This window comes from Lactuca serriola, chromosome 3 (assembly GCF_051521515.1).
Source record: "Lactuca serriola cultivar US96UC23 chromosome 3, Lser_US96UC23_V15, whole genome shotgun sequence".
Taxonomy (NCBI): Eukaryota; Viridiplantae; Streptophyta; class Magnoliopsida; order Asterales; family Asteraceae; genus Lactuca; species Lactuca serriola.
Genome location: NC_136410.1, coordinates 221,716,978 through 221,742,663, shown reverse-complemented (window position 1 = coordinate 221,742,663; position 25,686 = coordinate 221,716,978). Strand labels below are relative to the sequence as shown.

Here is a 25,686-nt window from a genome sequence, read left to right as displayed (position 1 = left end):
GGGAAGGCATGGGATACTCACTTACCCCATGTCAAATTTTCCTACAATAACAGTTATCACACGAGCATCAAGGCTGCTCCATTTGAAGCCCTCTATAGCCGGAAGTGCAGATCCCCTCTGTGTTGGGCTGAAGTGGGTGACACCTAGTTAGCTAAAGGAAAAGTTCCTGGCAGCACTCTCACAGGCCTAGAAATCATACGGGAAACGACAGAGAAGATCGTTCAGATTCGTGAACGATTGAAAGCCTCTAGAGACCGACAGAAAAGTTACGCTGACAAGCGAAGGAAACCTTTGGAATTCCAGGTAGGATACCGAGTCCTTTTGATAGTCTCACCCTGGAAGGGCTTGATACGCTTCGGTAAGAGTGGGAAGCTCAATCTGAGATACATAGGGCCTTTCAAGATTCTTGCTAGAATCGGCCATGTAGCTTACAAACTCAATCTACCCAACGAACTCAGTAACGTACATTCTACATTCCACGTCTCAAACTTGAAAAAGTGTCTGTCCGACGAGACTCTTTTAATCCCACTCGATGAGATCGAGATCACCGAGAGCCTCAACTTGGTGGAAGAACTTGTAGAAATCATGGACCGTGAGGTCATGCAGACGAAGCAAAGCCGCATCCCGTTTGTGAAGATTCGCTGGAACGCCAAGCGAGGACCGGAATTCACATGGGAGCGCGAGGACCAAATGAAATTGAAATATCCTCATCTATTTACTTAGTTATCTGTAACTACTTTATTTTCTTAGACTTTAATTTCGGGACGAAATTCCCTTTAACGGGGGGATGATGTGACAACCCAAAATTTTCATTTGTACAAACTTTAAAGTCAAGCACTTCAATTAAAATTCAATTACTTTTCTAATAATTTTTGGTCAATTTAAAGTCTGTTTGAGTGGTTTTTAGTAATTATTCTTCAAACGAACGGATGAAAGGAAGTACTGTCTCAAGTCTTGGAGTTGAAAAACCGCACATACCACCTTAATAAGGAGTTCACGGCCAAACTTTTAGATTTTGGGCCGTAAACTCCCTAGTGTTCATGAACTCATGCCTTAGGCATGAGTTTACTCCTCAAACTCCTCACTTTTCACTTCCATTCTCAAGAACACCCTCTATTCTGTCAACTATCAACACGTTCTTCACCCGATCTTCCGAAAACGTAAGTGATTCTCGACTTGAATTGTTGTTATAACCTAATATCTAGTAGTTGCACATCATTTCATCCGTTCATTATTGATTTATAGCTAGATCTTCAAGTGTTCTTCAAAACACCAAGAACACACACTAGTGTTCTTGGACCTTCAACACCAAATCAAGCTTCTATCTTGTAAGTACACTTGCCCTTGATTCTTGTGTGATTAATATGAACTTGATAACACTTGAAAATCATTAAATAACACAAGAAAAAAGGAGTTTACGGCCAAGGATGTTCTTGGGCCGTAAACCCCTTTTAAAGTGGTAAAACGGACATTAGTCCCTTCCTAAGCCTTGGATGCCAACCTTGAACCTACCTAGAAGTGTTTAAGACCTTAACCAACAATCAAAACATGTCCCTAAGAGATTTTACAGCTGTGAACACATAAGAATATGTTCATTTGGCCGTAAACTCCACAAGGTAGTCTTATTATGCCCATAATGCTTTCCTAAGGCTCAGACTTGATCATCGGATGCTAAATCATGACTTGTAAGGCCCCAAAACACAATTTGGCACTTAGTACCATGATTTTGTGGCCATAAACTCATGGGGAAATGGTCATGGGCCGTAAACTCCATAAAGGGGTGGTTCATGGGCCATAAACTCCAATACCATGTCATACAACCCTTAGATGCAACCCTTTGGTACCTACAGCACTTAAATCAAAGTGTTTCCATGACCTAGGGTGTCTTAACTTGATTAATTCGTTATTAATTGACTAATTAGATTAAATATATGTTTATTATATGATAACTAGGACCATTGTGTGTGTTCAAGTCCTCACTTGACACCTAGCAGCTTGTCCGACATTTCCGAACAAACCACTCACTGCATGTGATTTCATACCCCTTAATTAACCTTTGAAATGCTTTGAAATGTTTTTAAATGCTTTATGGGGGGATACAAGTAGCACCATGTTAGTTATTAGATCAATCACATGTGATTAATAACTAACATGCAATTGGATTTTTCATGCTTTAAACTGTTTTACCAAACAAATTGTTGGATTAGTGTCTAAGTCCATAACTATTTTGGTATGTACTTGACCCGATGGTGCATGGTCCTTTTGGGTTACCTTCACAAAAGCAACTTGATAGGATGAATTTTGGAGAGAGCGGATTAATTATGATTTATTAATATATTATGAGAATAATATATTAAAGGAGAAATCATATTGTTTAATTAATATTAGTCAAGAATTAATAAGAATTAAGTTTGTGGCTAAAAGAAATTAATTAAACTTAAGGGACTAGAACTGTTAATTGTGTGATAGTTAAATATTGGGCTAATGGACTCCATCTTAAAGTGGTGGAAGAATTCTATGTGGAAACATATGAGAAATCATCCAAGGCCTTTAAGGAGGGAGTCTATTGTAACAGCCCGGATTTCCAGGCATCTTTTATGCTTATGTTTTTTGTGTTTTGTGAGGGGACTCGGCGAGTTGGAGCTCAGACTCGCCGAGTAGGATCGCGGTTCTGGACGCGGGTTCGCGTCTGGACTCGGCGAGTCCAGGGTATGGACTCGACGAGTCCGCGCTGTTTAATGAAACCCTAATTTCTCGGGTTTGGGACCTATTTAAAGGGCCTTAAGGCCGTCATTTGTACCCACCAGCCCCCTGAGTGAAACCCTAGAGAGTTTGAGCGTTTGGAGCAAAGCAAGGAGCCATTATTGACCTTGGAGGTGTTACATTGCAAGGAAAAGGAAGCAATAGCTAAGGGAAATCAAGAGGAGCCACTTCCAGAAGATTTGAGGTCCAGAACATCACATTTGAGGTACTACCTTCGAGCTATTCTCTGTTATGTTGATGTTTATATTGACTTAAGGCTTATTGAGCCTTTTGTGGCTAGATCTAGTGCTTCCTTGGTCCCTTTAGTGACTTAGGTTCTGGATCTGGACCCTTGGAGGTCCAGAGTGTCCCTTTGTCCCAACTTTTTATAGATCCATGGGGGTTTTGGATTGGGATCTTTATGCTTAAGGTCAAAACACCATTTATGAGCCATGGAATGTGTTATGAGCACCAAAACATGAACTTTACGTGATGAATAAGCTTAGGAGGGCCAGATCTATGAATGGTTGAAGCGGATCTGACCTCAGAAGCAAGTTTGAGTTGATGCATGGCATGGACTCGCCGAGTCTGAAGAACAGACTCGGCGAGTAGCATGAAGATTGTCCTTGACCACTCAGTGAGTGGTCCAGCCGAGTTATGAGTTGACTCAGTGAGTCAGGGAGAGTTAGAGAGGGTTGACAGATGGACTGAGTCGAGCTGGGACTCGCCGAGTTGTTCTTGAGACTCGACGAGTTGAGTCGTGGTGGCCCCACGATTCATGCCAGGTGGAACCCTTCGAGTCAGGGGAGTACTCGACGTGTCAAAAGAGAATCCTAAGAGAGTTGGTGGATACGTATAGACTCGCCGAGTCACCCTAGTGCACTCACCGAGTCCGGTCAAAGTTGACCGTTGACCAGAGTTGACCAGTGTTGACTTGATAGTGGTAGTCAACCTTAGTGGTAAAAGTGTTAATTAAGAGACATATGATGTTATAGGAGGATTATAGCTCGGAGGATCGAGCACGAGTGATTTCCAGGATTCGCGAGTTATCGAGATACTCGAGGTGAGTCTTCTCACTATACTATACCCGAAAGGGTTGATTGTGTGACCGGAAGGTCGGATGTGATATGAGATATATGTATTATATGTGATAGGTTAATTGTTATATGTGCCATGTATGATATGCTTGATATGGGCCGGAAGGCATAATGTTATGGGCCGGAAGGCGAATATGTTATGGGTCGGAAGGCGTTTTAATGTGGACCGTAAGGTTGGCGTGGGTAGGACCGGAAGGTCTACCCAATCGGGACGGAAGTCCCCTGAGACACATGGACTGGAAGGTCAGAGCCTGGAAAGGCGTATGTGTGTAAGTTGTATTTTGGGGAACTCACTAAGCATTTATGCTTACAGATTTTGTGATATGTGTTTCAGGTACTAGCGAGGACCGTGGTAAGGCGCCGGCGTGATCTGTACACACTGATGGAAGATTTATGATATTGGGATTTATATGATTGTATGATGACATGATACATTGGATCTTGATGACTTATGTGATGGAAATATATTTTAAGAAATGAAAAATTTGTTTTAAATTTTACGTTGTTACAAGTTGGTATCAGAGCCTTGGTTTGAGGGATTCGGGTACACCTTCGGGCGTAACTTAACTCAAACCGAGGATTTGAGAAAAAATTTCAAAAAAAAAAAACAAAAACAAAATCATAAAATTTTTATAAAGGATTTTGTGGTAACCAAGGATGAAGCAGTGTGTACGATCAGCCAGCGCCCGAACGGTAAAATCCCCAAAATACCCTTACAATATGTGTTATGAGTTATGATATGATATGAAATGCATGATAGAAGACTAGGTATTCATATTAGGACTAGAGTGGCCTGATTTGTGATGCCTTAGTGTAGGGAAATATGTTGCTATGAGATGCTGCGAGAGTGAGCGGATAGCTAGTGCAAGGCAGGAATAGAGTACTCATGATTCGGGGCTTGGGGAGGAGGACTTGGGGTGAATGCTGATGCGGTGGAGTCGGTAGTATTGGGCCCGTACTACCGAAGACACTGGGTCAGTGGGCAACCCAAGTAAGAATCCATGAGTATCGGAGACTGAGTAGGGTTGAGTTATCGAGTGCGATTATGCTCAAAGTCTCTTATATTTCTATGTTGTATTTCAGAGGCATCATGGTTGGACCACGCCACAGACCCAGTACGAGTAGTGTGAGTGACGAGGAGATTCGTCAGATGATTCATGAGGAGGTGGCTGCAGCGATCCGGGCTGAGATTCCGGAGATGTTTGGGTCTATTAAGACCACTCTGATGGAGACATTTGATGAGTGGTACGCCACGTTGACTGAGGCTGCAGCCGCTGCAGCTACTGCAGCTGTGGCCGCTGCCAGACCACAGGGAGGTGACTCGTTGCTATTTCGGGAGTTCAGCAACACGAAGCCACCTGAGTTTGACGGGACGTAGGATCTGATCGCTGCGATGAGATGGATTGCTGATATCGAGGGATGCTTCTACACTTGTTCATGTCCGGAGCATCTGAGGGTACGGTTCACCTTGAAGCAGCTCCGCCTGGGAGCAAAGGATTGGTGGAAGTTCGTGACGGCGAACTTCACTATGGCAGAGGTTTCACCTGTGACATGGGAGAGGTTTACTACTATGTTCAGAGACGAGTACGTTCCCCCGGTGGAGAAGGAACGGTTGGTTCAGGTGTTCTTGACCCTCAAGCAGGGTAATGATTCTGTCACGGTGATTACACGGAAGTTTCATGAAAGGGCGATGTTCTGCCCCGAGCAGGTGTCCACAGAGCAGGCTCGGATGAGCTGGTATTTGGGTGTGTTGAGGAGGGATATCCGGGAGTTCGTATCGAACTCGACATATCAGACTTTTGCTGAGCTTCAGGCGAATGCCAGGAAGCGCGAGATGGAGTTGGAGACCCAGGCCAGGGAGGAGGCCGAGTCTCAACGGGTGGATCGGCGGCCGGCTCAGTCTCAGCCGGCAGCCAAGTGGACTAAGTCCGCTGATTCGAGGACGGGAGGTTAGAAGGGCCGCACTTGCGGAAAGTGCGGCAAGGGACACGAGGGGATATGTCGATCAGGTGCTTGCTACAAGTGTGGTAAAGAGGGGCACATTGCTAGGGATTGCCCCAAGGGGTTTATGGTTTGCTTTCATTGCAACCAGACCGGCCATCGGAAGGCCGAGTGCCCTCAGCTTCTCCAGGGATCCGCACCTGCTGCTAGGGCTGCTAAGACTCGACCAGTGAAGGCCGAGGCCCCGAGGGCTCGAGGGAGAGCGTTCCAGTTGACTACAGAGGAGGTCCGTGCGGCGCCTGATGTTGTGGCTGGTATGTATACTTTCATGTATTTCTTATTCTTTTATGAGATGTTGTGCTTATGTTATGTTATGCGTAGGTACTTTTCTTGTGAATTATGTACCTGCTTTAGTATTATTTGACTCGGGTGCGAGTCGATCTTTCGTATCTCTGGCTTTTAGTCAGCATCTCGGTATTGATCGGGAAGTGATGAGTCGACCTTTGAGGGTTTCCATAGCTGATGAGAAAGTGATATATGCTGCAGACGTGATTCAAGGATGTGTGCTCGAGATTTTCGGTGTCGAATTCCCTATAGACTTGGTTCCTATAGCGATGGGGGATGTCTGCGTTATCGTGGGCATGGACTGGTTGAGTAAGTTTGGGGCAGTTATTGACTGCGAGGGACAGCGGGTGACGATTCGAGACCCTAGTGGGGGAGTGCTTACGGTGCATGGCGAGAGGACCCGGTGTGGGTCGGCGTTTTGTGCGGCTGCCAGGGCGAGGCAGAGTTTGCAGAAGGGCTGCAAAGGATTCATAGCCTACGTGACGGATACTCGAGTGGCCGCTGGGAGGCCCAATTCAGTTGATGACGTTCCTGTTGTACGCGAGTTTTCGGATGTGTTCCCCGAAGAGTTACCAGGTGTGCCTCCAGAAAGGCAAGTGGAGTTCCGTATCGATTTAGTTCCGGGAGCGGCGCCCATCGCCAAGGCGCCTTATCGTCTCGCTCCACCGGAAATGCAGGAGTTATCCTCGCAGCTTCAGGAGCTGTTGGGGAAGGGTTTTATCCGACCGAGTAACTCACCTTGGGGAGCGCCGATTTTGTTCGTCAAGAAAAAGGATGGTTCACACCGGATGTGTATCAATTACCGGGAGTTGAACAAGTTGACGGTTAAGAACCGGTATCCGTTACCTAGGATCGACGATCTGTTCGATCAGTTGCAGGGGGCATCTTGGTTCTCCAAGATAGACTTGAGGTCGGGTTATCATCAGATGAGGGTTCGGGATGAAGATATTCAGAAGACTGCTTTCAGAACTCGTTATAGACATTATGAGTTTGTGGTGATACCTTTTGGGCTCACCAATGCCCCAGCTGCGTTCATGGATCTCATGAACAGGGTGTGCAGGCCGATGCTGGATCGGTCGGTGATCGTATTCATTAATGATATTTTGGTATATTCGAGGTCTAGGGAGCAACACGAGGAACATTTGAGGGAGATTCTTGGAGTTCTGAGATCGGAGAGGCTGTATGCCAAATTCTCCAAGTGTGATTTCTGGTTACGAGAGGTCCAGTTCCTAGGGCACCTCATTAACCATAAAGGGATTTTGGTCGATCCGGCCAAGATAGAGGTAATGATGAGATGGGAGGTGTCGAGATCGCCCACCGAGATCAGGAGCTTTCTGGGTTTGGCTGGATATTATCGCAGGTTTATCAAGGATTTCTCCAAGATCGCCATGCCACTTACTAGGATGACCCGGAAGGGTGTTGCATATTCGTGGGGACCGGAGCAACAGTCCTCATTCGAGACCCTTCGTCAGAAATTGTGCGAGGCTCCGGTGCTTGCACTCCCGGAAGGGATGGAGGATTTTGTGGTGTACTGTGATGCCTCTATATCGGGATTAGGGGCGGTACTTATGCAGAAGGGGAATGTGATAGCATATGCTTCGAGGCAGTTGAAGCCTCATCAGTCGAGATATCCCACCCATGACCTGGAGTTGGGGGCTGTGGTGTTTGCCCTCAAGATCTGGTGGCATTATCTTTATGGGGTTCGGTGTACCATCTACACGGACCACAAGAGTCTGAAGTACTTGATGGATCAGCCAAACCTGAATATGCGGCAGAGGAGATGGTTGGATGTGGTAAAGGATTACGATTGTGAGATCCTGTACCACCCGGGTAAGGCTAATATGGTAGCCGACGTGTTGAGCCGTAGAGCGGAAAGCGCCCCGATCCGAGATATTTGTATGAGGTTGATGGTGATGACCCCGATTTTAGATGCCATTCGTGGGGCATAGGCCGAGGCTGTGCAACCTGAGATGCAGAAGAGGGAACGAGTTGTTGGTTTGGTATCAGGATTCGTTACTGATGGTCGAGGGCTTATGACATTTCAGGGGTGTATCTGGGTGCCGTTTGTGGGAGGAACGCGTACCACTTTGATGGAGGAGGCTCATCGGTCGAAATTTTCGATCCATCCGGGGGCCACGAAGATGTATTTGGATTTGAGAAAGGAGTATTGGTGGCCCTGTATGAAGAGGGACGTCACGTGGTTTGTTGAGAGGTGCTTGACCTGCCGTAGGGTTAAGGCCGAGCACCAGAGGCCGCATGGCAAGTTGCAGCCATTGGAGGTTCCCGAGTGGAAGTGGGAACATATCACCATGGATTTCATCACCAAATTGCCAAGGAATGCCAGAGGAGCTGATGCAATTTGGGTGATTGTGGACAGGTTGACGAAGAGCACTCACTTCCTTGCCATCAGTGAGAGTTCTTCAGCAGAGAAATTGGCGGAGGTATATGTGAGGGAAGTGGTATCTCGGCATGGGATGCCGATCTCGATTGTTTCAGACTGTGATGTGCGTTTCACTTCCAGATTCTGGAAGAAATTTCATGAGGAGTTGGGTACTAGACTGCATTTTAGTACCGCATATCATCCTCAGACAGACGGTCAGAGTGAGCGGACGATCCAGACGCTTGAGGACATGCTTCGAGCATGTGTGTTGGATTTTGGGGGTAGCTGGGACGCGTATTTACCCTTGGCAGAGTTTTCCTACAACAACAGCCATCATTCGAGCATTGGTATGCCACCCTTTGAGCTGTTGTACGGGAGGAGTTGTCGGACCCCCATTTGTTGGGGAGAGGTTGGGCAGAGAGTGATGGGTAGTACAGAGATCGTGCTTCAGACGGCAGAGCAGATTCAGCAGGTTAGACAGAGGTTGTTGACCGCTCAGAGCCGACAGAAGACTTATGCAGACAGACGCCGGTCCGAGCTTGAGTTTCAGGTCGGCGACTTTGTTCTCCTGAAGGTCTCTCCTTGGAAAGGAGTGATTCGATTCAGGAAGAGGGGCAAGTTGGGGCCCCGGTATGTTGGTCCATTCCGTGTGATCGCGAGGGTAGGCCGGGTAGCCTATCGTTTGGATTTGCCAGCAGAGTTGGGGCAGATTCACGACACTTTTCATTTGTCGCAGCTGAGGAAGTGTATAGCCAATGAGTCGGCAGTGGTTCCATTAGAGGATATTCAGGTGGATGCGAGCCTGAATTATGCCGAGAGACCAGTGCCCATCAGAGATCGGAAAATCAAGGTTCTGAGGAGCAAGGAGGTACCCCTGGTGTTGGTTCAGTGGCAACACCGGAAGGGATCAGAGATGACCTGGGAGCCGGAGTGTGAGATGCGTGAGCAGCATCCGGAACTATTTTCAGAACGAGACTTCGAGGGCGAAGTCTAGTTCTAGTGGGGGAGAGTTGTAACAGCCCGGATTTCCAGGTATCTTTTACGCTTATGTTTTTGGTGTTTTGTGAGGGGACTCGGCGAGTTGGAGCTCAGACTCGCCGAGTAGGATCGCGGTTCTGGACGCGGGTTCGCGTCTGGACTCGGCGAGTCCAGGGTATGGACTCAGCGAGTCCGCGCTGTTTAATGAAACCCTAATTTCTCAGGTTTGGGACCTATTTAAAGGGCCTTAAGGCCGTCATTTCTACCCACCAGCCCCCTGAGTGAAACCCTAGCGAGTTTGAGTGTTTGGAGCAAAGCAAGGAGCCATTATTGACCTTGGAGGTGTTACATTGCAAGGAAAAGGAAGCAATTGCTAAGGGAAATCAAGAGGAGACACTTCCTGAAGATTTGAGGTCCAGAACATCACATTTGAGGTACTACCTTCGAGCTATTCTCTGTTATGTTGATGTTTATATTGACTTAAGGCTTATTGAGCCTTTTGTGGCTAGATCTAGTGCTTCCTTGGTCCCTTTAGTGACTTAGGTTCTGGATCTGGACCCTTGGAGGTCCAGAGTGTCCCTTTGTCCCAACTTTTTATAGATCCATGGGGGTTTTGGATTGGGATCTTTATGCTTAAGGTCAAAACACCATTTTATGAGCCATGGAATGTGTTATGAGCACCAAGACATGAACTTTACGTGATGAATAAGCTTAGGAGGGCCAGATCTATGAATGGTTGGAGCGTATCTGACCTCAGAAGCAAGTTTGAGTTGATGCATGGCATGGACTCGCCGAGTCTGAAGAACAGACTCGACGAGTAGCATGAAGATTGTCCTTGACCACTCAGTGAGTGGTCCCGCCGAGTTATGAGTTGACTCAGTGATTCAGGGAGAGTTAGAGAGGGTTGACAGATGGACTGAGTCGAGCTGGGACTCGCCGAGTTGTTCTTGAGACTCGGCGAGTTGAGTCGTGGTGGCCCCACGATTCATGCCTGGTGGAACCCGTCGAGTCAGGGGAGTACTCGACGTGTCAAAAGAGAATCCTAAGAGAGTTGGTGGATGCATATAGACTCGCCGAGTCGCCCTAGTGCACTCGCCGAGTCCGGTCAAAGTTGACCATTGACCAGAGTTGACAACTGTTGACTTGATAGGGGTAGTCAACCTTAGTGGTAAAAGTGTTAATTAAGATACATATGATGTTATAGGAGGATTATAGCTCGGAGGATCGAGCACGAGTGATTTCCAGGATTCACGAGTTATCGAGATACTCGAGGTGAGTCTTCTCAACCTTCCGGTCCTACCCACGCCAACTCGCCAATCCTTCCGGTCCTACCCACGCCAACTCGCGAATCCTGGAAATCACTCGTGCTCGATCCTCCGAGCTATAATCCTCCTATAACATCATATGTCTCTTAATTAACACTTTTACCACTAAGGTTGACTACCCCTATCAAGTCAACACTGGTCAACTCTGGTCAACGGTCAACTTTGACTGGACTCGGCGAGTGCACTAGGGCGACTCGGCGAGTCTATACGCATCCACCAACTCTCTTAGGATTCTCTTTTGACACATCGAGTACTCCCCTGACTCGACGGGTTCCACCAGGCATGAATCATAGGGCCACCACGACTCAACACGTCGAGTCTCAAGAACAACTCGGCGAGTCCCAGCTCGACTCAGTCCATCTATCAACCCTCTCTAACTCTCCCTGACTCACTGAGTCAACTCATAACTCGGCGGGACCACTCACTGAGTGGTCAAGGACAATCTTCATGCTACTCGCCGAGTCTGTTCTTCAGACTCGGCGAGTCCATTCCATGCATCAACTCAAACTTGCTTCTGAGGTCAGATCCGCTCCAACCATCTATAGATCTGGCCCTCCTAAGCTTATTCATCACGTAAAGTTCATGTCTTGGTGCTCATAACACATTCTGTGGCTCATAAATGGTGTTTTGACCTTAAGCATAAAGATCCCAATCCAAAACCCCCATGGATCTATAAAAAGTTGGGACAAAGGGACACTCTGGACCTCCAAGGGTCCAGATCCAGAACCTAAGTCACTAAAGGGACCAAGGAAGCACTAGATCTAGCCACAAAAGGCTCAATAAGCCTTAATTCAATATAAACATCAACATAACAGAGAATAGCTCGAAGGTAGTACCTCAAATGTGATGCTCTGGACCTCAAATCTTCAGGAAGTGGCTCCTCTTGATTTCCCTTAGCTATTGCTTCCTTTTCCTTGCAATGTAACACCTCCAAGGTCAATAATGGCTCCTTGCTTTGCTCCAAACGCTCAAACTCGCTAGGGTTTCACTCAGGGGGCTGGTGGGTACAAATGACGGCCTTAAGGCCCTTTAAATAGGTCCCAAACCCGAGAAATTAGGGTTTCCTTAAACAGCGCAGACTCGCTGAGTCCATACCCTGGACTCGCCGAGTCCAGACGTGAACCCGCGTCCAGAACCACGATCCTACTTGGCGAGTCTGAGCTCCAACTCGCCGAGTCCCCTCACAAAACACCAAAAACATAAGCATAAAAGATACCTGGAAATCCGGGCTGTTACATCTATGGGTTGCTTAGGGCTTAAGCATCCAAATTAGGGTTTCCTTGTTAGATAACCCTAATAGCCTCACTATTTAAAGATCCCTAGAGCACTAAAAACATGTGGAAGTAACTCCTTAGGGTTTTGGACGTTCTTGGGCAGCCTCCTCTCTCTTTATACTTCATCCTCTTGCTCTTGGTGTTTGTGAACCATTAGAGGAGTGACACTTGTGACTCTAAGCTTTCTAAAGTCATTACAAGGAGGATTTGAGATTGTTATTCCTACATAACAATCAAGGTAAGATCTAAACCCCATTCATAAGTTAATTTGATTAATTGTATGCTAGATCTAGGGTTTGAAGTATTGGATGAATTGCATGTACAATAGAGAAACCTAGATCCAAGCATTAGGGTTGCATGAGCACATAGGATGTTCTTATGGCCAAAACCCATCAATGGTATCAGAGCCTTGCTTGGTTTCTACTGTATTGATGCCTTGCATGTTCATTCTTTTTGCAAAATCGAAATTTTGGCTTTCTGACTGCTGAACTCGGCGAGTCCATAGAGGAACTCGGCGAGTTCGAGTGCAGAATGAGGCAGTTTCGAGATTTCTTGCTGTTTTGGTCATGGATACTTTCCTTAACTGTTTTGGGGTCATTAAAATTTGAATTTTAATCATATTTTGATTGTATCCTTGATTAAACAAAAGATAATTACCAATTAATTAGATAATAACTTCCTTATTTGATTAAAGTTTGATTATTTGTATTAATTGGGTAACTTATCTTGCAAGAAATTGATTTTAGGTCAAATTAGATAATAATTAGATTAATTGTTTAATTTAAGTTATTTGCTATTTGATCCTTGTGTTTTGAAAAGTTTCAAGACATGCCCTCAAGTTTTGGAATTTAAATTTTGATTAAAAGGTTTGATTTTGAAATATTTAAATTCTAAACCCTAATGTTTTGAAATGTTTCAAAACTTGCCCTCAAGTTTTTGAATTTAAAAGTTGATTAAAAGTTTAATTCAGGAATGTTAAATTCTAAAATCCTAGTATTGTTTTGAAAAGTTCAAATCACAGCCTTATGGTTTTATTGATTAATTAAAGTGTATAATTAAAAGTGGTTTAATAAATCCATAAAGTTTTGGTTCACAATTTAATTGAATTAAAAGTATAGTTGTTAAAATTGACCACCTAGTATTTTAAAAGTGTAAAATACACCTTATACAATATATAACATTAAAATTCTGACATTATATATATGTATGAGTAAAAGTCAGTCTTACCGTTAGTAGGCCTCATTCACGAAGCTGGTCTATAAGGGGTGTTTAAGGAAATTGCGTATAAAATGGCGATTAAATGGGTATCCACTCTTACCCACCGCACTCTTGACTAGTGGAGGGTCGTTAGCCGAATGGGTAGGATAGGACAGAAGCCTTCCATTATAAGTATAATGAAGTACAAAAGTAACTAAATGTTTTACAAATTCCCAATCTTATTTACTTTAGGAAAAAGTGAATTGATGCAATTCCATGAAATTACCCTTTGTACCCCTGCGAAGACGTTAGTGGAGCATGTGTGGTTAACCGGCTCACTAAATGGTTCTAAGCAAAGGTAGCAAAGGGTGACTCAATGTTTGTCATAGTTAGGTGGAGCGTGTGTGGTTAACCGGCACATCGAATAGGTGACTGTAACATGTGGGGGCACCATGTAGATTTGCATGGTTATTCACACCCGCTTTGTGATCCTCGGCATCCCAATCAAAAACTAGAGGGGCATATCGAGATTTATACATGCCATTGAAATGTTCAATGAATCTCTTTATCTAGGAGTTTTGAAAGCATTTAAAACTTAATCTATTTCTTCGTTTTTCATGGTGGAAAATTAGTGAATCGTCATTCACTTACCTTCAAATGTTCTGCAATTTGGGTTACGACATCCCTCTCCCAAAGTTATGGAATATTGTGTCGGGTCCTAGCCTTAATATCTCATTTGGGTGATTTATTAAGGAGTCAATCAATCAACTAACTTGAATTTGTTTTCTCCCATTTTGTAGATGTCAAAGTATGACAACTATGGTATTCCCAAATCCCGTGGAGCAAGCTTTCCACATGAAGATGACATTCCACGATTCGATCGAGGAACAAGAGATCATGCTTCATTTCCTCCACCTCCTCCAATTATTCTCCCTAACCCACAAGTTCGAAGGCTTGAAAAGTTCAAGCTCACTCAAGTCCTTTTGGCAAGTAAACATGAAGAAGGAAATCTGGTGTGTGCACACGTCCTAGAGATGAAGTCACACATTGATAAGTTAAGAATGTTGGGATCTGTTGTATGTAAGGAGCTGGCTGTTGATTGGGTTCTTCAGTCACTTCCTAACTCGTATAGTGAGTTCTTAAGAGAGTACTATATGATGAACCGCGACGTGACCCTTATAGATCTCACCTATATGCTTATTGCTACTGAATCAACGATGGTTTGGCGCAATGGAGAAGCAAATTTGATTGGTGAACCTGCCTTCCAGACCTCTATGGATATAGGCAATGGCAATGAAAGGCATGCCATGATCAAAGAGTTTGATCATAAGAGAAAGGAAAAGCCTGAAGTAGTTCCATGTGCTGTTCCAAAAGAGTCAATTTGCTTTTATTGCCAAGAGAAGGGTCATTGGAGACGAAGATACCCTATTTACCTAAGAGATCTAAGAGATGGGAGAGTCAAAACGTATGGCTCTACTTTAGGTAAAATCCATTGACTAACTCTTTTAAGCTCCTATTCTAGATTCTTAATACATGATGTGATAAGATCACGTTTCGATGTTTTGTAGGATCGAAGAAAAGAGAGGAAGCTTAAGGGAAGAAGTGAGCAGAATCTAACCGTGAAGAAATGGATTTCGATCGCATTACTTGAAGATTAGATTCTTGAGCTACTACTTAGAGTAAGAATAAGATTGCTAAGAAATATGTATTAGCATAGTTTTTCAATGAATTGCATTGTAAGGACAAATTTTTCCGCAATAAAATAAAATTTGATTTTATATTATTTATTTATCCTTGCAATTGCATGTATGAAAAATTGATGTTTGAATGTTTCTATTATTTGCAATAATGGATTTGATTCTTAATTATGTTATTTGTGTAAAGGTCAAGAATTTACCAAATAAGGAAAGTTTCTCATCACCCAATTTTAAATTGGATAGAAACTTGGAATCATACAACTTGGTTGCATTATGAATGAGAAATTTCATATTTGGAAATTAGACTAATTCGTTGACAAAGTGTCAAGTGAAGGACTAGGAGATCAAGTACACAAGGTTGTGTGTTGATCAAGTCCACCACAAGAGTAAAAAGGATATTCGTCATGATTTACTAAGGTTAAGTAAATATGATTATACTTATAAGATTAAGTGTAATTCTGAATTGATTGAAAGAGTTTAAATCAATAGCAGAACGAATAAGAAGAAGGGAGAGTACCTTTTATTATGTTTTATGATAAGTCTTAATGATTAAGAACCATATTTCAATTGATCCTCTAAGTGAGTCTTAGTACAATTGTATGTCTGAAAAGAGGAATCAAGAGTTGAAGAAATGGTTAAATCAAGAAGTCAATCATACTTCGTTTCAAAACAAGTCTTAGAGTTAAGATTGTGACATTGAGTGACAAGTCTTAAGAAGGTTTATAACATTCATCGAATGTAGAATTTGGAAAAAGGTTTTCTTAATCTTGCACATTTGAAATTGGTAAGTTGTGATGTCTTGGATTAGACAAAGACCAACGAGGACCAATTTGTGAAGTGTTTCGACTTGATAAAAGCTACACTAACTCTTGAATATTTGTTTGTCAAGAAATGTTTATTAACAAAAGAATCTTATATGTCAAGGAGTCAGTGGGAGTCTTAATGGTCTTGAAAAGTTCAAGAACTGATCAAGAATAAACCTTATCGATCATCACTAGAACACGACTTGAGGTTTACTACCTATCGTGTTGACAATATCTTGTTTCTGTGCCATTCCAATTAAGTTAATTATGCATGTGAGTTCTATGAATTCTTGTTTGAACGCATAAAGGGAAAGAACTTTGATCAATGAAAAGTACATTGATAGGAAAGGATGAGTTGCTTAACTACTTGGAAGACATGGTGGGCAGCTGTGTTACCATAAGGCAAGAGATCAAGATTGAGAAAGTTCTGTCCATAAGAGATTGGATTTGTCGCAAACTTTGGTTCTTGGACAAGTTCGCATGGATAGGAACACATGTACCATTAAAATCTAAGTGTCATAAGATTCCCTCCTTCATGAAAATGACTGTGAGGAAATGCTTTCACTAAGAGATATTTTAAGGCAAATTAGTCTGAATTGCGAGATTTGGCAATTAGTCTGAATTGCTTAGACACACATATGAGCTATCTAAGGCAAAGGTGTATAAAAAGCTTAGATAAAAGATTATCAAAGAATTAAGTATTAGAAATATAAACTTAAGAAATTTAATAGGTATTGTTTTTCTGGAAGTTTAGCTAATTCTGATTACATGTCAAAGTAGTGGGAGCATAAGTGTTATGCTTATGTGCTAATAATCATCATAGTGGGAGCATAAAAGTTGTGCTTGTATGATTATTATGGCAAGTATTGCAAGTTAGCAATATTAATTATAGAAAACAAGAGTTATACTTTGCAAAGTCGTAAGGATTGAATAGTTGTTTTGCTATAATTAAGGGAGGGAATATTATGCTTCATTTCAAATCTAAAGGCTTAGGTTGTGGAATGTTAATAAATTTAGTCAAGGATACCTAGTGTGTTCTCAAATTTCGATTACGATTATGGCATCCCTCTTCATAAATCGAATTGTTAGAATGTGACACATAAAATATTATGGCAAAAGATGGATAAAGTATCGTATCTTTATGTATCGTGTCCCATATGCTTCGGGTATAGAATTGATTGCAAATGCTATAATATTTAACCATTCTAAAATTTTCCAAATATCCAACGCATTTAGAGGGAAAAAGGACAAGAATCGGTTTTGACTAAGATAATTAAACAACTATCAAAGGACGATCCAAAGCTCGCTGAGGATTGGTCACTTGTGAGTAGTTGGAAGTAAAGTATTGGATGGATCATATTGACATTATTATGAATAGATAAGATTCTATTACAAATGAGTTTTCATATGGAAAATATGGAAATGTTTCCATATTGGGAGTTGGATATTGAGAGTCTATGTCTAAATTAGAAATTTTATGCAAAAGGATGTTCAAAGGAATGCACTTTGAGTGAGAGACATCACGTCTATGGAATTGTACTGTAACAATCTCAAATAGAGGAATTTGTAAAATGTTACGAAAGGATCATTGCATAAAATGTTAGAATCTAACATATTCTATAAGTGGTAAGAATTTGATATTCTTTCACTTGTGAAAAGGATTGGGAGTTGTGAAATGAGTATGATTTGAAATGTGTTCATTTGATCTATCTCGAAAAGTAAGAACCGTAGGTAAACATTGTGTGCATGCTAAGAGCATGGGACAAGTGTAGTAATAATTCAAGTAAAAAGTTGATTACCCGAAACAACAAATAATGAGTAATCGATATAGTAATAAATAAAAGGTGTTTTATTTATACTCAAAGGTTTGAGGCCATATGGGATTAGTATTATTCTTGTGTTTCACTTTGCATGTTTTGACTTCCTGAATAATTTAATTGGTTCAGAACAGTCAAATTATTCAAACGGGCCACAGTCGTTCATATGTTGGAAGTAGATATGAATGAAGACTGTCGTGAATTGGTGTGTGGACTGTCTAAAGATTATTAGACATAAGCAAATGTTTGCTGCAACGTTCATGAGTGCTTATGAATATGATTTGAGCATTGGATTAAACCCACGCTCACTTGGATCACTTCATGGATTTCGTCACGAGTGATTGGTGAGACGATAACATCTTATATTCTTGAAACCGAGATGTGTGAGTTGTATCTTGCGAGTCGGTTACACATTGATAATATGTAAACGCACCAGTAACTTGGTGTTATAAAACATATTGTTTCCTGTGATTCGGTAAGTGAGTGCAAGAAAGCATTGAGTCAAAGTTTATCCGTTCCTTTTATCCAAAGTAGGATAAAAGCGATATCTTTGGGCCCCTAGATGATTTAGTGATGACACCTAAGCGCTTGGCCGAGCCGTGACTAACTTGATGTGATCAATTGTAGTCTGTTGACAGTCGTCATAAATCGGATTCGGGAAATAGTATAGAGAGAATGATTAGAATTCATGTCTTATATCTATACGATATCTAGAATGGAGAAATATATGATCCCTTATCTAAAGGACACGTGTATCTGATAAGATCAGAGTTGACAACGACTTTGGAAAGCTACGATGCAGATCCGGATCTGAAGACTTACGCAGAATAGTTATTAGACTTATCCAAGTGGGAGACTGCTGGATTAGTGTCTAAGTCCATAAATCTTTTGGTATGTAATTGACCCGATGGTGCATGGTCCCTTTGGGTTGCCTTCACCAAAGCAACTTGATAGGATGAATTATGGAGAGAGAGGATTAATTATGACTTATTAATATATTATGAGAATAATATATTAAAGGAGAAATCATATTGTTTAATTAATATTAGTCAAGAATTAATAAGAATTAAGTTTGTGGATAAAAGACATTAATTAAACTTAAGAGACTAGAACTGTCAATTGTGTGATAGTTAAATATTGGGCTAATGGACTCCATTTTAAAGGAGTGGACGAATTCTATGGGGAAACCCATGAGAAATCGTCCAAGGCCTTTAAGGAGGGAGTCTATGGGTTGCTTAGGGCTTAAGCATCCAAATTATGGTTTCCTTGTTAGATAACCCTAATAGCCTCACTATTTAAAGATCCCTAGAGCACCAAAAACGTGTGGAAGTAACTCCTTAGGGTTTTGGACATTCTTGGGCAGCCTCATCTCTCCTTATTCTTCATCCTCTTGCTCTTGGTGTTTGTTAACCATTAGAGGAGTGACACTTGTGACTCTAAGCTTTCTAAAGTCATTACAAGGAGGATTTGAGATTGTTATTGCTACATAACAATCAAGGTAAGATCTAAACCCCATTCATAAGTTAATTTGATTAATTTTATGCTAGATCTAGGGTTTAAAGTCTTGGGTGAATTGCATGTACAATAGAGAAACCTAGATCCAAGCATTAGGGTTGCATGAGCACATAGGATGTTCTTATGGCCAAAACCCATCACAAATGACCTCAAACTGTTTATCAAACTATTTTACACATCAAACTCTTTATCAAATTTATTTTTGTATACCAAACATTTCTTGTACAGTTTTCAAACTTATATATTGTTAAAACCATGTCTATTAAATATATGGTTATATAAATAAGTTTTGAAGGACTTAGGAGAGATAACCCACTTTACTTCCTGTCCTTGTTTTGTTGTGGTCTTAAAGTACTCAGTTGTTTGTCCGAGTGTCGTTGAATCCTTAGTTATATATTATGTATATATGTATAGATATAAAGACCTTTATCTCAGCTCAATACATTCAGTCAAACAAACAAGTCTACTAATAAACTATAATATGTGTAGTTTACGGTTATACTACTTACTGCTTCTAGTTTAATGAAGCATACAAGAGTCAGTTCATTCATGAGTCATTACTTACTACTATGAGAACATATACAACTATAATATGAAGAGAACTTATACAACTATACAGGGATGAGAACATATACAACGATACTATGATGAGAAACAATACATTCATTACACAAGTACATAGTTTACATATACAAGTATACTGTAACGTAAATGTGATCCACTGTATCGGAGCATGCCTTCATAGTCATGGCCCGAGTTGTAACCAGAATCTCCTGGAGGGAGAGCGTGAGTTTGCGTATAGATCTATACTGGATTGACTATCCTACACCTTACTGCTAGCTACAGTGGGACCGGCAGGTCTTCGGTTGCCAAATGTCATACCTTTTGACGACTTACATTGTCGTGTTTCATAGTCGATACTATGGTACAATTAATCGCATAATACCTTCATATAAAGCCGGTTTAAGGTATTTAGTACAACAGTAGTTCCTATAATACAACACTACAGTACTACATTAATTTACCCTTTACATTTATTTGGTGATTAATTCACTTAAACAATAATGTACAAACTATATTTTGATAATGATAGTTACACTTGGGAAAATTACACACTTTTACAGAAACAAACACATAAAACAGTTGTGCCTTGGTAGAAGGCTACTTTTAGTAGAAAATATAGGGTTTTATAGGAATTACAAACTTTTACAAACACGTAAAAACATATTCATACTTTTACTACAAAAGTTTACAAAGCCCGTACTTCAAACACTGCTTCAAACATTTTGATACAAACATAGACACTAAATACTTATGAACTCACCAGCTTTAATGTTGATAAACTCTTTCAAAATAACTTGTATTCTCAGGTCATCAGTAGACAGGTACCAATGCCAGCTTTTGAGAAGATGGAGCGCATACATGAGTCCTCTTATATTTTGATTCATATTTTGGTGTCTTATATACTACAGAACACACTTGTATTAAAATTATTTATTTAATGCAATGGATGATGTTGTTTACTTGTTTACTATTATACTGTGTTGTGATACTATACATGACGTCCTCCGCCCCAGAACATTTCCGTCGTTCTCGGTTTTGGGGTGTGACAAAGATGCCTTAAAAGACTATAACATTGAGTTTTAATTAATTTCACTAGAGTATTATTACTAATAGGAAGCATTATAATATCTAAAGGATATTTTCAAAAGGGTTAATACGAAAATTCATAATTAAATTGACAGTTGTGGGTCATCGAATGAGACATGTTGATTGTTGAACATTTTTTCGTGTTCAGTGGTTGTTCACACATTAATGTTTATCATTCAATTTATATGCATTTTTTAATTATTTTTTGACGTATGTTTTATGATAAATATAATTTTGTGCACATGTTATTTTGGATTTGTTTCTTTACCGTATGACTTTTTGGGGTGACATATTTAGTGGGGACAAGAGATGTGTTTAATGACTGTGATCATGACGAATGTGTATGATTGGCGGAGATGAGAAGTGTGAATCATACTCATTTAATTGGATATTTAAAATACATGAGTACAATTGATAAGTGTATGAAGGGAAGGGAAACGAGTGATTGATTCTTTCTATGAATGACTAATCGTTCCCCTAAATATCGTCATCAGGTGATATGTTTCGTTATATGACATATTGAACATATTTGATAATACTATTTTTTTAAATGATAGATATATATGTGTAATACGGACTCACTAAGTCCTAGACTTATTCAGTAGGACAAAGAGGAGGATTAACCAAGAAAACAATGAAGGAATTCCACAAAGACGTAACATACAAGACTGTTCAATTGAAGTCTTTATTTTAATTTTATTGCTTCCCATATAGTTTATACAATAATTAAATTTAAGAATTGATCTTGCGAGATGTTCGGATAGGTATGTTTTGACATGTATTACATCTGATAAAAATAATGTGTTACAAAGATGAAGTATCTATAAGTTTTAAATGATTTAAACTATGAAATTAATTATCTATCAAAATAGCTCATTTTAAAGTTTTTTCATCTAATGTGAACATTTTATTAAAAAAAAGTCGTATGCTACGACGTACATACGCAAACAATCTATGTTTATAAGATGCTCATGATAATGCACTTATATATACCATCCAAAAGAATATATATGTATTTAATTGGCCAATTATGTTAGCGTGACAACCATAGAGAGAAGTACCACAAATAACAAAGAAACAAAAAATGAATGGCGACAAGAGATCAATCTGTTTGGTCCACATCCATATTTGGAATTATTAACAACTATTTATAAATACAAAACGATATAGGTGTAGTAGTATGTTACACAATGCTTTATTTCGAAAACGGTACATATTAACAACTTATTACATCAAACGATCTTACACAATAAATCATATATAGTATTGCTCAATGTTATTTTTGCTCTTAAGTTCTCTAGAAAAAAAGTTCTTAAAGTAATCCACTAGAGATACCCTTATAAATTTTGGTGGTGTCTCGTGAGTGATTAGGCTTGGTACCGGTCCAAAATCAACATCTATTTTAGGGGCAAAAAATGTGGCAATGGATATCCTCTCCTTCTCAAAGTTCACTATTGCTCTATGCTCGATGCTTTTGTATAGCCCATTTGTCACAATCTGATTACATCAAATAAACCTTACAATTTTAGCAACTAGTTTAAAACCACGTTTAAAGTGTTGGTCTATATATGTCGTTAAATACAAAACCAATGTATTGCTACTCAATCAAAGCTCTTTGAATTATAAAGCAACCAATACGTTGCCATTTACCTATGTTTCATTTTCATGAATCCTTGTGGTTATGGGACATATTAAATATCCATCAAAACTTAAATCTCTACGTATCATGTACGATAAAAAAAAGGTTAAATGACGAAAAAATAGAAGGTAAAATTTAACATGATAGATTATCTTAAGGAAGAAACTATTTTGAGATAGAAATGATGACCTCTATGATGTCCCCAAGATTGACTATGAATGCATTAGGGAGTGGTTTGACCGGAATCCAAATGCCATCCTTTTTTATCTGCAAACCTTCTACTTCATTGATTTGAAGCAGGAAGGTGATTCCAAGCGGATCTGAGTGAGGGCTAAGACCAATGACCTTTTCAGGTTCTGGACATGGTGGGTAATAGTTCATCCTCATAGATTGTAACCCCTCATCAAACAATACTTTCATATCCTCGACCTTCATCTTCAAAGCTTTTGCAATGAAGATGAGAGTTTTTAGTGTAACATTCTTAACTTCTCTTGAGTATGCTTCTAGGGTATCTCTGTGATAATATACATTATTGGATATTAAAAGTTAACAACCTCTAATAAAATGGGACAATTGCATGTGATGCTTATAATATATTATTACGTACTTAGAATAATAAAGACTAATTTATTCCATTACACGGTTTCAGTTATTAATAAAACTAGGAGTTAATTAGTATACAAGTTCCAAGAATATGAAAATAGTTGGCTTAATTCAAATCAGTAACCTAGATTATCTCTAAAGTAAGTCAATGATGATTTTCACTTACATAATAACCCTTCTTAAAAAAACTATGGGTATATATGTTTGTTTTGACCTATAGAAATTGAATAAATTGCAATATACCGTAATTTCTACCTTTTTTTTCCTAATTATCTTCCTACCCGTTTGAAATGTTAAAAACTATCTTACAATATCATTAGTTTTATCTAAATATAACATTTTTCACCATTTCATGTGGGTAGAAAGATAAGTAAGAAGAAATGGTAGCAGAATATTTAATTTCTCATACCGTAATTGTATTTTTTATAACTAAAAAACACTAAAAGCAAAAAAAGTTTATATTGCAATATTTTTGTTCGGTGTATATTTGAATGAAAAAAAACCTTTTGCATAAGGAATGAAAACTAACAAAATCAAGGATCATTCGATCAGACCAATCAAAAACTCCTTTTGTTCTAATAAAATAGACCAGATTATCACTTTTTCAATTCCATCTTGCCGAATAATGTCTATGATTTATCATACTACCATATAATTAAAAGTGAAAACAGGGAGAAAATAGAGGTACAAATGACCTGAATGGAAGAGGTAGCTTAGGAAACAAGTGAGGCTTCCTCATTTCATGAGGGAGTGTAACCAAGTAAAACATGTCCGCCCAATCAAGCCTTTGTTCCTCAGAGACAACAAAAGCTTGTCCATATCCCTCAATATCTCCTGCGTCTTGCCAAAACTTCTTCTTATCTTCCATTGGCAAATTGAAAAATTCTTGTGTTTCTTCTTTCATCTTCTCCAACAATGAATAACTCACCCCATGATTTATCATCTATAACATGAAATTCATAAATCATGTTTTGTGAGCACAATCTCAACTATATTTGTAATCAGTTTCAATAATATTATTGTTGTCAACGAGTATGGTTTCTCCTAGCTTATAACACTATACTGCCAAAATCAGCAACATCATATTTAAATATTTTGCTCACCATATTTGAAATTTAATCATGCAATAGAATCGGCATTTGAAAAACAATATGCATTATATAATTACCTGAAAAAAACCCCAATCTTTACAAGCAAGGTGTAGCCTTCCCAATTCTAAGTTACTTGAATCTTCAGACAGTAAGAGTTGCATATCTATGACAGGTACTTCTAGTACTGTAGAAGACGGCATACATGATAATATTGGATGCTCCTGATCGAACCGAACATATCGGGGAGGAACCTCAACAAGCGGTTCCTTTGCCAATTCTTGCACACTAGGCACTAAAAGGGAACTCCCCAAACTTCTTCCCTTCGCTTCCATGTATGTTTTACATGTATGGTGTGGTAGTCATTATATATAGGAAAACTATCAATTTAGTCCCTTTGTTTATCAAAACTTAGGTGTGTGAGTGTCTAAAGTTCAAATTATGCATATATGATACCCTTATAGCCATGTTTTGCCCTGTCTAAATTGAAATTATTAAGTTACCGGTTTATAATTTATTTCTGATTTTTTGGAATTTGTTTCAAATATAATTAATTCGAAATCATAAACAACATCAACTTTAACCTGATATAATAGGCCGCGGTGACCAAAAAAATAGGTCGACATCAACTTTGTTCTCTTAAAGGGCACAAAAATAACTTTAGATCTGAAATGGAAAAATCGAAATACATAATAAGGTTGTTGCGTCATTTTCCCTTATTATTTTTTGTTACAAATAAATCATCTATTAAATATAAAATAGAGGCACGGTCATATAAAAGTCTTTCTAAATAAGTCACAATGAGACTACAAAATAACATGAAACCACATGTACCATCAAACGATCAAAACAAAAGTTAGAGACTTAATCTTTAAGTTCTTATAAAGCACGAGGACCATATATCTAATTTTATCTATTTCAATATACACCATACACTTACAAGGTGAGGAGAAAGAGGCCTATCCGTTAGTTTTTTAATTACGTAAAGGGTTACTCTAATGACAAATATGTTATCACACTATATATATATATATATATATATATATATATATATATATATATATATATATATATATATATATATATATATATATATAGAGAGAGAGAGAGAGAGAGAGAGAGGAAAGTTCAATTGAAAAAAAAATGTTGAAAAAGAGGGAATCATTCTTTAGCCACACATTTATTTTGCCGCAAAACACTTAGGCATATCGGCAAAATTTGTAACGGATACACATGTATTTTTCCAATCAAATATGTTTACTTAAATTATGCTAATCATTACCTTAATATACACAAAAACATTTTTTATTTATTTATTTATTTTTAGAATGCTATTTCCATCGAAAATTTATTTTAAATATAACAAAATTCATAATTTTTTATTATCTATAAATACACAACCATATTAATATAGTTTTAACATAAAATAAAAAAAAAATTAAATTTGAGTTTCAGCTATTGTTATTCATAAGTGAATTAAAATGGAGCAGATTTTTATTAAAGTAAATTCATTATTCACTTATGAATGCATGTTTAACTTTTTTACAGTTTAAATACTGTTTATATATGAATATAACACATTATAAAGTTTTCTT

General features: G+C 39.4%; 1 protein-coding gene across 1 annotated transcript; it reads right to left on the bottom strand.

Annotated features, from left to right (window-relative positions):
• Nucleotides 1-21,871: 21,871 nt before the first annotated feature.
• Nucleotides 21,872-24,441, bottom strand: LOC145093613 (oxoglutarate-dependent flavonoid 7-O-demethylase 1-like). The gene is made up of 4 exons (XM_079031802.1): nt 24,172-24,441; nt 23,699-23,946; nt 22,590-22,914; nt 21,872-22,258 (listed from the first exon to the last, which is right to left on the bottom strand). The coding sequence occupies exons 1-4, from the start codon at nt 24,424-24,426 to the stop codon at nt 22,016-22,018; spliced, it is 1,071 nt and encodes a 356-aa protein (XP_078887928.1). The 5' UTR covers nt 24,427-24,441; the 3' UTR covers nt 21,872-22,015.
• Between the last annotated feature and the right edge of the window lie 1,245 nt (nt 24,442-25,686).